Source organism: Lycium barbarum, chromosome 3, assembly GCF_019175385.1.
Source record: "Lycium barbarum isolate Lr01 chromosome 3, ASM1917538v2, whole genome shotgun sequence".
Classification (NCBI taxonomy): Eukaryota; Viridiplantae; Streptophyta; class Magnoliopsida; order Solanales; family Solanaceae; genus Lycium; species Lycium barbarum.
This window is the reverse complement of record NC_083339.1, coordinates 126,267,372-126,281,752: the sequence shown is the minus strand read 5'-3', so window position 1 is coordinate 126,281,752 and position 14,381 is coordinate 126,267,372. Positions and strand designations below refer to the sequence as shown.

The following is a 14,381-nucleotide window of genomic DNA, read 5'->3' as shown; positions in this document are numbered from 1 at the left end:
TTCAACTCCAAGGCGATGGATTTACAGCACCTGCAATTAAGTATGTCCAAAGAAGAGAAACTAACAGATGAGGTGGTGGTGAAGTAGATCTCCGATGGGGTTTGCTGTGTTGATTTTTTGTTTGTGTTTGTTGGGTTGACCCGATGTGGTCGGCCCTTTGTCTTTAATTTGTTTAGACCTTTTGTTTTGTTTTTTCTAATTCTGTTTAATAATAAAAAATACACCTCCACTAAGGTTATTTAGTGGTTGCTAAAAAAAAAAAAAAAACCGACGGATGCTGGCATGTGTTTTTTACAAGTATCTCTAATAAAATTAGATGGCCCGAGCCCGTGCAAAGCACGGGCGAATATTGTTATATAAAAGTGGTTCGACTTTCGAAAGATACTTCCTTATTTGTTTAATAGGAGTTTAACCAACAAAAAGGAACTAGTACTATCAAGTTAAATATGTTTTATATAAAGATAATATGCTTCATATTATGTGGAACAAAGTTATACTATTACATTGTCAAGTTTGTTAGAAAGAGAAAAACTGTGAAATTGTTGATGTTCTTCGTGTAAGGGACTACAATCTGGATTCAAGCAGCTGTAGTTGGCTGTAGAAATTGCATTTGGGTGTTAACTGGAAAAAAGAAGAGAAAGCATAAGATATTTCAGAATTTGAAAGTTAATTCACACTGAGATCATTAAGTATTCCCTAGATGTTCTACCATTACTACCTCTGTTAAATTTTTTGCACATAGTAATAGGAGTGGAAAGCAGGATGTGCAATTATAAATAACAGACTAAAGAAATCTCACAGAAAAGAGGATTCACTAAACTTCTCGCCCAATTCCAATCTTCTGCTTAAGAGCGTTAATCTGTTAAAAGAAAAACAAATTAATAAGTAATAACTATTGATGTAAAAAATTTCAAGGGCATAGTAGTGTGTCAAAGAATATGCAATGACCATAAACAGAATATCTTAACACAAAAAGAGATGTTAAGTTTTTCATATAGTGCTTTAACTCTAAGTAGCATCCTTTTTTTTTTAATAAAACCAAGTAACTCTAATAGCTTCGTATAATATAACGTAGAACAACACATCGGTAATGTATGATCTTCCATGAACCAGCGATATGAAGGGTTAGGTGGGCCGATCCCGGGCCGACCCAACCCAATTGATAGGCTTATCCTAAAGCACTAAAAAGAAAATTCAATAGAGTACATAAAAGCAACAACTTTTCCGAATATACTTTTTTTTAACTATATCAGATTTTAGTTCTTCTAGTTTTGCTTTAAATACTCGGCTTATTAAATCGGGTCTATTTTGTATTTCATCAGTTGGTAGTAAGAAATCTTCTATTTCTGGCCATGAAGGATTACATGTCATGGTCAGAAAGATATCGGGTTTTTCAATGTGTTGTACTAATGCAATGGCATCCATGTATCAACGTCGCATATCTCTAGGACCCCCAGTAAAGCTAGCAGGAAGGAATGTTTTTCTGCCAATATTTGAAGCCTCTCTTTCTCCTAGTCTTAAAAGATCAATAAGTCCTGCTAATACTTCAATTCGGAATAAATCTTGATTGAACAACAAGAAGTCTAATCTTTGTGTTTCCACTTTTATGTATTGATCTACTTTTAATTGTTGGAATACTCTCCCAGAATGTAAAGTATCATTTTCTTCATCATCTCTAATTTGAAGTTTGTAACAGTAATATTCACGACAAGATACAGTGTTCTTTTTCTGTCTTTCTTTCTGCAAAATTTGTTCTTCAATATCAAGAAATCCATCAATTGAAGACATGTTGGATACACTTGGAATGTTCTGATGTTTGCAAGAAGAACAATTTCTAGGGAAGTTTGCTTTTTGTATAACTCTTTGAATACCACAATGCCAACCGTTTTCACCATAGGGAAACAACAAAGGATACTGTAATACGTCGTAACAACCATAGTAATAGTGAACCAGTTGGTTAGTGTTGCTATGTGTGTAAACACGAATATGTGGTGTAGAAGCAGGACTGTCCAATTCTTCATCAGTCCATATAGCTGCAACTTCTGAAACACTGGATAAGTTGTATGTTCGTTGGTCCAAAGCAGAATCACATTTAAGTGCGATGTAGAAGTTGGATAAGTCTGGAATATGTGTTAGAGATTTTAGAAAAACGGAATATGGATTAATTTTTAGAATATCGACTAATTTCGCAATAACAAATCTATTGAGGTTTTCTGAAAAGGCCATTCTATTAACTATATCATTCTCATTATCATAAAAATAAAGTTGTAAATTTCTTGCATTGTTATCTGTAGTAGTGAGGCTATTAAGAAAATGGTACATTTGTCCTTGAACTTTAAATGTGTAGATTCCTTGAGTTCTTTGTGTCAATTCCTTATCGTATTTTACTCCAAGTGAAGTGAATGCAAACATATTATTGTATGTTCTAATATAACTACGGAAATGATTGGATTCATCGGAGTTGCCATAGTAGAAACTTTTTAATTTAGGAGGTAGTTGGTGTGAAACTAATCTTACTGAACCATTACTACAGCAAAAGCTTGGGTTTCATATTGAAATCTTTTGGCTTTGCAGAATCTACAATTTGGGACCTTTTTTAAAATAACAGGATAGGAAGGTAGTGGGTTGATATTCCAGCAACCCACTTGTGTTGATTTGCGGCCTGAAACATTTTAATTTTGTAAGATCTAACGTAAATAGAGCGGCGAAGTAAAAATGAAGTTTGATTTAACCAACCATTTCGAGAAGAAGAAGGTGTCTCTTGAATGAACAGAGCAGGTTGTCCCAGAGCAGGTTCTCCTGATATCATACTTTTCTGAGTAGAACAGTTAGGAGAAGAATTTTCTGAGAGAGTATGCCTTCTCGCAGCATATTCTACCCGACGCCGTTCTAGAAGTGGTGCCTTTTGGTCAACGACATTTCTTTATAGGCAATACGACGTCTAAGATTTTTCTCCATTTGGACATCTTTCGTCTTTCTTTTTCTGTCAGACATCTGATTTCGAAGTACTCAGTTAGAACCTTTTTTTTGTCATAGTTAAAATTTAATATATTCTTACAGCACACACACCCATACAATTAAAAACTAAAAATAGTAATAAAATATGAAGATAAATAGTTACAAAAATCAGATTGGTGGTATCTCTCCCCAAAAAATTATACTCATATTGATGGTATCTCTCCCTTGAGATGGCTTTTGACACGAAAGTTACTAAATAATTACTCTAATAAATCTAAATCAAATAGACTCTTAATCTCCTCACATCTTGTTAAATAAACTGATCAAATTTTGGTACTCAGAAGCTGCTCTTTACAGTCCTATAGATTCTTTGAAAATAGTTGGTTTCACGAGAATCTGTACGTTTTACATATTTAAGTCCCCGAAAGACTTTTAAGCAATCTAATTCTAGTGTTGAATATCCACCTTTCTTTCATTGTTAGATATCAAATTTTCAAGTGCTTTATAAAGTTATTTATTAAAGTCTAATTTGTAAGTTTAAATATTTATTCCTATACCATATATAGAAATAACCAGCGAACACACCACCAGCACAGAGAAGCAAACACTACCAGCACAGAGAAGCAAAAACAGGCCATTTTTCAGAGGAAAACATCAAATGAAGAAGCCAACTCATATCAATCAAATAGGAGACTCAACCAAAATCAGCATGCATAAACAAATGGAAGTTTTTCAAAAATCCAGCTTCTCCACTCAAAGATCCAACAACATTTCCAGGAAATTGGCATGTATTATTCAATATGAAAGGGCTCGAGTTGAAACACACAGACATGGAAAATCATTTATAATTTAATAATAATGTGAAACCAAAGGCAAAATTACCTTTAAGTCGCAACAGTGTTCCTCTGTGCCCCTGAAGCAACTTCACTTTCCAAACTCTGCGCAATCAAAATTGTAGGGCCATTATATGCCAATTAAATGGATGAAAAAAGTAGGTGATTTTATATAATGCAATGGATTAAATAAAATACAAATTCGCGAAATACATTCTATAACCCCAGTCATAACACCAGTCAATTTCTTTCTACAACAAGATTTCAACTCTACCCTCAAGCTTATACATGTCTTACTAACCAAAAAACTTACCCTCTGACCATATTAACCTTCTTTCTTACTATTCATTCTATATCTTTAGTTTCACCAAAGTCCAAATCATAACAATTAAGCAGCAAAATCCACACCAACAACTATAAAATAATTCCCAGAAACTTAATAAAATGAGGAATTGATCTTTGTCTCATGAAACTAAAAAGTCACCAGAAAAATCCAGAAGGAAAATGAAAAACAGAGAATACAAAATAAAAACTAAAACAAAAAGAAAGTAAACTATTGAAAAGAATAAACTAAACAGAAAGGAAAAATGAAGAAAAAGAACCCACCGGAGAGAGAAAGAACTGCAGAGATGAGCAAGAGAAAATCTTTAAAAAAAGAGAGAGAACTAAAAATGAGACCAATTTACAAAGAAGCCAACTTTTAGGTGGGCCTGCATATGCTTGTATTAGTAATCCAAACAGATAAACATGGATCATTCCAAGAAGTGTGTAGAAGTGGGACACATGTTTGGTTAGAATTAGCCATAAAGAAATTTATATTTACGTATATGCCCTTCGTCGTACCCAAGCCTTCACTTATTAATAGTAGAAACTAGTCATGCTAAGAAAATTAAGCAAATAAAACTTACCTCGCATAACCAACGTATTTAATGTCTACTGCTTTGTGAAGCCAGCGAATCCGCGACTTTTGTAGCACAAAAAAAAAAATTGAACCAAACTACCACAAAAAAAAAAAAAACATTAGTAGGTTTCACACACTAAATTAGTGTGTGAAAGGACCAAACTGCAAAAATGCAATTGTTTTTTTTTTTGGTGTTACCTTTCAAATCACATTTTTTTCCATACTTTGGGCAAAGATTAGTCATGTTTCAAAACCCCAAAATATCAATATTTTATATAAAACTTAATATCTTTTTTTGCGTACAATAATGTCGGCTCATTACATCAAGTCTACCTAAACGTTTGGATCGTCGTTTTAGGGGTTCTAAAGTGCCCCGAAGTAAGTTTTGAAACTTGTCATATTTATAGGGTTTTGATTTAAGTGTTTTATTATCTTTGAATGTACAAATATAAATATTTGATTTAATAATAATTCATCCAATACGAGAGATTTATACTAATTAAAAAATAATTCATTCCATTTAATTACAATACTAATTCAAAGCAATACAATAATAAATTACAATAACAATACAATCTTCAAGTTCTAGAGGCTCTATTACTTCGAGATGTGCTTGTACTACCACGACCTTGTTGCCCACACGAACGCTTGTCATGGCCATATTGCATACATGTAGAGCACTTGCGAGAGTAAGTTCTTTCACTAACATCCATTTGATTGGGTCTACGATTCCGTGAGTTAATGCCCAATTTCCTGATGTAATCCATGTTAGCAACCATCGAAAATGACTCGTTTGGCCAATAAGTTTCATTACCAAGTGGGTGGAATTGGCTGGAATATGCTCTAAGGTAACTGTGAACCTTGTATTCCCCCGCCACATAACTTGTTATCGTTTTTCTCATTCTCTCGAAGCACTTGACAGCATGAGAACACGGCATGTGGTATGTTTGCCACTTTCCACAAGTGCATGTTCTTGTTGCCTCATAAACCGTATGCACGTTTCCACCCTTACCGTTGTAATAACCCGTTCTAACTTCATACACATGTTGAATTAGGTCATACTCGGTCATTTGGTGATGCTCACATTTTTTTCTATAATGCTCCATATTTTTGAAGGGCTTTAGCATCCATGTCCCGCCGTCGGCTAATATCGCTCTGGCCTGCCTTGTCCTAACAACAAATCGCTTCACAACCTGCTTGAAAGTTAGTCTCACCATTGTAGTGACAGGTAGTCCTCGAGCAGATTTCAGCAAGCCATTGAAAGACTCTGAGCTGTTTGTTGTGAGCATGCCCCATCTTTTGCCTCCATCAGCATGAAGGGTCCATTTTTCAACTTCGAGCTTCATCAACCAAACGTATGCGGGTTCACTCACTGCCCTGATTAGATCCATTTTTGCAGCCCATTTTCGTTGTTGATGCTCCATCGCAGCCCCCCCCCCCCCCCCCCCCCCCCCCAATCAATTTGTTTAGAGTGCCATTGTGAAACTTTGATTGCAAATTTGCCTTCAAGTGCCTTGAACAATAGTGATGGTAAACAAAGAGAGGCTGCCACCCCGGTAAATTATCCATATTGTGCAATATGCCTTTATGACGATCAGACAGCACGCATATGCCGGTACGATCCTTAATAACATGAGTTTTCAAATGGGTCAAAAAGATCCCCCATGTGTCGTTGCTCTCGTTAGCGGCAATTGCGAAAGCAAGAGGAAATATTGACCCATTGGCATCCATTCCTATTGAAATTGGGAGTTTGATGTCGTAGGCACCATATACATGCGTACCATCTATGGATATCACTGGTCGGTAGTGAGCAAAACCATCAATGCATGGTTTGAATGTCCAAAATACGAAGTTGAAGATTTTACCCTCTATAAGTCGTCACTCTACAACAGTACCATGATTAAAATGTAGTAGAGCTGCCATATACCTTGGCAGCGATTGAAAAGAAGTATGCCAATTTCCAAAGACCATCTCAAAAGCGTGTCTACGCCCGAGAAATCCCTTTCTGTTGCATATAGTTTTACTATATACAGTTTGAACGTTTCGAATACAATCTTTGATGGGGAACCTGCATAAGTTTAAACAAACAACATTTAGTAATGATCTTTCAATTGTTATAAGACATATAATGTACTAGGTAGGATAAGTTACCTTGGCGTTTCGGCAATGTCTTTAAGTAACACTTGAGCAATCATGTTTGTATCTAAATTATAATGATCTGCTCGATTTTGTTCCATATCACAAGTATGTCTTTCGCGGAATTTTGTGATAGCCCACATACCATCGGGCTTAACAATTCCCCCAAGCAACCACTCATAGCCTTGATACCGCCGTCTACAAACTAGCCTCCATATCTTTGTGTTTGACTGATCAACCTTAAACTCCCTCATGTCCTTAAAACAATAAAAATTATTTGATATAGTCATTTAAAAAATATTTTATCAGTCGTCGTTTTAAAAAAATATATTTTGTGTTTAATTACACACACTTAAATATATTACCTGAAGGAGCGAGCAAAATGCAGGGACCTCTACCCTCGTGCCCATAGAACATCGGTAGAATCCTCGATACATGTAGCCCAGCACAGTAGCGCCCTAACTATAACATCCTATCTCGGCGAGATCGTCGATATACCAAAGATACCTCAGGCTCAAATGCGAACCCGAAGTGTTCGGGAACAGGATGGCCTCGAATATGATGAGTAGGTATAGACGAGCGCGTCGGTCAACATCAGCCTGAGGCGTGTCCTCTCCAATCGGATGCTGCATGTCTGTGAGGCGCAAGTGAGCGTAAAGGGCCGACAACAAAAGCTGACTCTAGCCGGAAATATGACCATCCAGAGCCGCGAAACCGGTGAGCCTAGTCAACTCATCCCGGTAAGACAGCAGCACAGGAGGCTCCTCAATATACAATGGGCGTCCATCAACCTGTAGCCCATAAATGACCTCCACATCCTGAAGGGTAATGGTAGCCTCATCGGTGCGGAGATAAAATGTGTGCGTATCGGGTCGCCACCTCTCAATCAATGCCGTCACTAGCGACCTATCGTGCTGTACCCGACCAACTTTGATGCACCAGTAGATACTGCCCCGATGTAGTATATCCAGGACACGAGGATGTGAGGGGCGAGCAGCTAAGATCTCCCATGCTGAGTCCCCTAACCGGGTACGGACCTGAGACTCAGGCTGCAGGTCGGATGTCCATATATGTTGCGACTATGCTCGGGCTGAAGATACAGTAACTCTCGGTCAAAGGGCCCCGGATCAAGAGGTTGGTGATCCATCTGTTTTACGCATTTTAAATCAATCATTAACAAGTAGTATTAGTTATGTAATCTTTTATCAAAATTTTTATTAAGGATTGTGGTGACCCATCTGTTTTATGTATTTTAAATCAATCATTAACAAGTAATATTAGTTATGTGATCTTTTATCGAAAATTTTATTAAGGATTGTGGTGACCCATCTGTTTTACGTATTTTAAATAAAATCATTAACAAGTAATATTAGTTATGTAATCTTTTATCGAAAATTATATTAAGGGTTTTCAATCCTAAGCTACGGGTTATGAATCCTAAACTAAGGGTTTTCAATCCTAAAATATAAAGATTAAAAATTAATAAGTCAAATAATTAACAATTAGTTAGCATACAATTAGTATAAATAATTAATAAATAAACAATTAACTAACTAATCAAATAATTAACAAGTTATTATCATATATTTAATAAATAAACAATTAAGTAACTAATCAAAAATTAATAAATTATTATCGTATATTTAACAAATAAACAATTTATTAACTAATGAAACAATTAAGAAATTATTAACAAATAAACAATTGGCTTAACAAAAACTAAATAAATAATTAGCCAGTCTAACAATTGAAATAGCTAGTCTAAAAATTAATAAATATTTAAGTCGCTAATCGAACAATTAACAAATAATAAATAAACAAGCAATAAATAATTAACTAATTAACAATAGATAAACAAATTAAAAAAAAAATTAAAGGGGGCAGTCGCAGTGGTGGGTGCGGACTGCCCAAAAACGCACAAAAAAAATGCGCAATCCACCACAGATCCCTCCCACCATACCTAAGGTAATAATATATTTAGCAATGTAATAAAAAATTCGTAGTAAAATACCTAGAATGAAGGTGTTTTTGAGTTTTCAAAATGAGCTCCGCGCCACTCTATTCCAAAATCTAACCTTGGAAACTTGTTCCTACACTTCAATATACCAAGAATATTGAGTTTTGGATTGAAAAACAACACGAAAATAGCGTTTTGGGGGGTGGTGGACCGCTGAAAACGGCGTTAATGGCAATGGGGTGAAATGGTCGGGTCTGTGGTAGGGAAGGTGGGGGCGACTTTTTGTTGCCTCCTTCACGCACGAAATTCGTGCGTGAAAGGCCCAAGTTGCATTTTTGCAGTTTGGTCCTTTCACGCACTAATTTAGTACGTGAAACCTACTAATGTTTTTTTTTTTGCTAGTTTGGTTCAATATTTTTTTTTTTGTGCTACAAAAGTCGCGGACTCGAAGCCAGCCCATGAGGTACTCCTTATAGCACCCCACCTAGTCCTACTCTACGTCAACTCCTCAAATGAGAGACAACCATATTACATCCTACTGATTGAATAATACTTGCAATACCACCAGGAGACCTCCTTTCTTGACCAAATCATCGCACTACCCATCAAGGGCTGAACATGATTGTCTCCATTACCTTATTACATTAATACTTAATGTGTTCTTGATAAAACGAGTCATTATCTTTCAATTTTTCATAAGAAAATATCCTTAAGGTTGTTGGAAATCTTACGAAAAATACTTGATCACGATCATTGTACTGAATTCTTGAACAATTTCATAGCTTGAGGCGTGTCTATTAAGACACTGTCCTTAAGGATATTTCATCCCGTGTGAGTGTATCCCCAGGATTTAATAAGCTCTTCTAGTATAAAACTAGGAGCCAGAAACTAATAAAGATCAATAAAAGGAAAACCTAGCACACAAGAGAAGAAAAGTGAAGGAGTTTGTCTCTGTATTTTTCCACAATTAGCCAAAGGAAAAACCATGATTATATAGTGTTTCATGGCTCAAAATGTTGGCAACGGTCAAGAAGATCATGAATTGGCTAAGGATTAAAGGCTAATCAAAGTCTTTCACAAATGCATATAAATTGCATGTAACGTTTGAATCAAGATTAGAATAATGACAAATTATGGCTATTATTCAATGGTCATTTACAAAGGGATTAAAGATGATTAATGACTATTTAATCATGGCTAGTAAATGAATATGTTTAACTTATTTTCGAGATATAAGATTATTTTCTCAACAGTTGCTAGAACTCACAACCTTCGGGTTGAAAGTGGAGGGCGCTTACCATCTAAGCAACCCCTCTTTTCCATCACTTTTTTCGCATTGCCAACAATCCCAAAAAATAAATGATAGTACGAGTTTCTCCAAAGCATGTGAATTTAATCACGATAAATAGAATAATACCATAATCGGATCACAAAGTTACTAAGGCGATACAACATCGAAATCCAGGATAACACAAGAATACAACAACTATAAACTTCTCTTCCCACATACCATAAGGCAACAGAGAATGAAGGATAGGATGAGAGAATTGAGTCAATGGTCTAACCTAATTATTCAGAAACACACTTTTTACTTATGATCCAAAATGTTGCTTCATTTGCTTTGCCTATAGCTATTTGTTGTCATATTTTTGCAACCTTCCCCACTTGTGCGGTCATATTGGGTATATTGTTATAATTGATAAATATGTTGCCACACAATAAAGATAAACCATACCATTGGAAAGGAGAACTATTTATAACATTATGAACACATACCCCTAGATTTTTACATAGCCTTCGAACAATTACGAAACCAAGATCATTGGCAACTCGCAACGAAAATCGAGATTATAACACAAGGAATACAACAACTTTCCATCTCACACAAACTAAATACTTGTCACTTGTGAATTTTACCTTTTAATTTTTACCTCTAAGTTTAACACCAAGTACTCTCTTCATTTTCCCCAACATAAGTTGATTAGGCACCGCTTTACCATTCTCATACTCAACAACAACCTGTGTCCGTTTATTAATCTACTTCGCTAAATCAACTAGGCTCATCTTCTTCTCAATCTTTGCCTTCTGTATCGCTTGCCTCACACCCACCGGTACTTTCTCAAGCACTTGCCTCGCATCCACCGGTACTTTCTCAAGCGCCTTGTTCCACCTCCTCATCCAGCTTCCTGGATGGAACTAATCCTCACCTTTTGTATCACTTACCTCACACCTACCGGTACTTTCTCAAGTGCTTGCCTCACATCCACCGGTACCTCCTGATCCAGCTTCCTAATCCTCGCCCTTTGTATCACTTGCCTCACACCTACCGGTACTTTCTCAAGTGCTTGCCTCACATCCATCGGTACTTGTTGGGTTTAATAGATAGGTTGAATGGGAAATGGAGGGGAAAAAAATGAAGGGAAAATGAGTAGTTCCCTCTTGCTTTATGAAATAAGCATTTGTCCCTCATAGGTGGTGGAAAGAAAAGTTCTCCTACTTAAAAGTAGAAGCACAACTTCTTGTTGCTAAAGGGTCAAGAAGAGGGTCTCCCCTCGCGCCGTCGTCGTCGCTCAGCTCGGCTTCGGCCTTCGGTCAACTGATTGATTGATAATCTTTTTGGACCAAATTTCCTTTAATTTAAATTTAATTAATTATTATTTATTTAAATAATTAATTAATTAATTAAAATTTCCAGATCCTGACCCGATAGTGACCCGGATCCGCGTGTCTGACCCGCGACCCGTTTCTTTCTCGGATTAATTTAAATTTCCCTCCGTTTTATTTTTAAAACGAATTATTTTTCTTGAAAGGTTGCAAAACTTTCTGAAAAGCTGCAAAGCTTTTCCCAACCAGTGCATTAATGGCTATAAATTCCAGTTGATACTCAGATTATTACTTACGAATTTTATGATATTCTCTATTCTTCTACTCTCTTAAAAGTTTTCTTCTGTGTGTTATACTGCCGTTGAGTGGTTCGCCTGACATCAGAGTTTTTGGTACTAATACACCGGTGAGTGAAATCTTTCTATCCTGGGAGGATATATTCCACATTCAACCTCGGGTACTTGAGGGGAATAATTTCCTTAAGGACACACTGTGCATTCAGTGGGCTAGATTTTTGCTCCTTAAAAAATATTTCGTATACTTTTATCTGATTATTTTTCCAGATTCTGTTTTACATTGGTTTATACTTTATGATTTTGTAAAATTATTGGTTTCTGGAAATTTTGCTAAGTTACTGTTTCGAAATACAGATTCATAACAGTACTTTCTCAAACGCCGCTGGAACTGCAGCCACAGCTGTCTCCGCCTTCTTATTCAAGCCGACAATTTTCGATAGATATTGTTGAAGTAAAATTTTTTTAAGCCAATTCTTTAAAAAATAGAAACCTATTTATTTTAATTAATCATTATGTTGACTTGCTTTTTATTTAACCGAAATGAATCGCTTTTTATTAAAAAAGTCCACATTAACGATATCACCCGGAGATATAGCCTGAAATTGAGTGATGATGTTTTACAAATAGTTGAGTGACTTTCTGACATAATTATGTGATCGTATAAGAAATTAACTCCAAAAAGGGTCACACCATTAAAGAACAGAACCATTATCATTATGAACACATCCCACTAGCTTTTTACATAAGCTTGACATCGAAATCCTTGACATATAAAGAAAATCCAAAAAATAACACAATAATACAACAACTATAAACTTCCCATCATACACAAACTAAACACTTCTCAGTTGTGAATTTTTACCTTTTACCTCTAAGTTTAACACCAAGTAATTTCTCCATCTTCCCCAACAAAAGTTGATTAGGCACCACTTATCATTCTCATATTCCGCAACAACCTGTGTCCGTTCATTAATCTGTTTCGCAAAATCAGCTTGACTCATCTTCATCTCAATCCTCGCTTTCTGTAACGCATGCCTCACATCCACCAGTACTTTCTGCAATGCCGCCGGTTCCGCTGCCTCATCCAGCTTCCTAGCGTTAACGGCGGCAACAACCGCCTTCTTATTCAAACCAGCGTCGAATTTCTTCACCGTTTGAACCTGTGAAGGGGAATATTTTAGTGTAACCAGTTTGACCATAAGAATTTTTCACTTTTTTTCGGATTTCTTCCGCTTTGTTTGAAATTCAACTTGGAGTTGTATTTGAAGTTTAAAATCCACCTGAAACCCTGACATTCAGGACTCGTTTGGCCAGGATGGCCATGAGAATTATTCATTTTATTAAAAAAAAAATCACTTTATTTGAAAACCAAGTTTGGCCATTATCAAAATGAAAATTTCAAATACAACTTAAAATTGTAGTATTTAGAATTTGTAAAACACCTAAAACTCTGTTTTCACTTTTTCCACTCCGAACAATCCAATATTCTTTAGCTAAACTATAATAAAAAACTACTCCATCTCCAACTACAAGTATCCCAAATAAAGTGAAAAATATTTGATTTTTATAGCCAAAGGTCTAACGCCTGCTCAAACAACCAAATATTCTTTACAAAAAGAACAACTAAACACGACTCCATCTTCGATTCCAGCTTCAAATATTTCAAATAAAGTGAAAAATATTAGGTTTCTATGGCCAAAGGCCTACCTAAAATTTCTCCACCAATGAAAATATCTAGCAGCACTTCTACATATATAATAGAACAAAAATATTTAATTCAAAATCGGAAACTAGCAATTCGAAGCTCAACGATCTCCACGCGGCCTTCTTCCTTCTTCAAACCCTCTGAACGATCCCAAACTGATCAAGTAGGGTTATACGTTAGTACATATTGATATCCATATTGCTATATAAAACCCAATTCCGAAATAAAACCAAAAATTAGGATTTCTGACTCAAAAGGGCAAAACTGGAATTTTACTTAAAAATCGGTTTACCCATAACTTAGATAGTCCAAACCCATAAAATCATTGAAATCTAACTTCAATTTCATCAAAACCATTAAACCCACTTTCCATGGAAAACCCCAATTTCTGCTTTAGAAATCATGGATTAAAGCTTAAACTAAGAGAATGAATCAAGGGGAAATACTTAGATTATAGTTTAGATCTTATCCCAATGAAGAAACTTGAAGAACACCCTTGAACTCTCCCAAATCTAAGCTCTCAAGATTGTTAGAAACCCTAAGCAAATAACAAGAACAAAAATGCCCAGCTGTCCGACCCAGATCTGGTGCCAAATGATCCCAAAACTCACTTTTGATAACTCCAATAGATTTCTTGCGAAATTTCACTCAAGTTAGGCTTTTGAATTACCCCATTCAGAGCTCTAGAAGTCAAGATATGCTTAAAATACTAAATGGACGTAGTCTGATTTTTAATACACAGCGATTTCCGCCCCTGCGGCCAAAATTGCGCCCTTGCGGTCTCACACCTGTCATTTCCGCCCTTGCGGACCATTTTCAGCCCCTGCGGGGTCGCAGGTGCGGACCCTTTGCGATTAAGGTAACGACTCCGGGCATGGCCACCTCCCATAGTATGATGGGCGTGTGTACAAGACCCGCCTTGCAGGTGCGATGCACCAACACCAGCAACTTGTTCCGACACTAAAATTGGCATAAATCCCTCATACGATGT

The 14,381-nt window shown here is 36.2% G+C and overlaps 1 protein-coding gene across 4 annotated transcripts; it reads right to left on the bottom strand.

The window, feature by feature from the left end:
* Positions 1-441: 441 nt before the first annotated feature.
* LOC132634129 (uncharacterized) lies at positions 442-4,639 on the bottom strand. 4 transcript variants are annotated; one of them, XR_009580046.1, is made up of 5 exons: positions 4,398-4,616; positions 3,841-3,896; positions 2,737-2,994; positions 800-859; positions 442-621 (listed from the first exon to the last, which is right to left on the bottom strand). XR_009580046.1 is itself a non-coding variant. In XM_060350431.1 (4 exons), the coding sequence occupies exons 3-4, from the start codon at positions 2,807-2,809 to the stop codon at positions 1,429-1,431; spliced, it is 765 nt and encodes a 254-aa protein (XP_060206414.1). In that variant the 5' UTR covers positions 2,810-2,994; positions 3,841-3,896; positions 4,398-4,639; the 3' UTR covers positions 883-1,428. The 4 variants fall into 4 exon arrangements, 1 of the variants encoding a protein (XP_060206414.1); XR_009580047.1 differs by lacking the exon at positions 442-621 and having other exon boundaries at positions 633-859; positions 4,398-4,611; XM_060350431.1 differs by lacking the exons at positions 442-621; positions 800-859 and adding an exon at positions 883-2,120 and having other exon boundaries at positions 4,398-4,639.
* Positions 4,640-14,381: the final 9,742 nt, after the last annotated feature.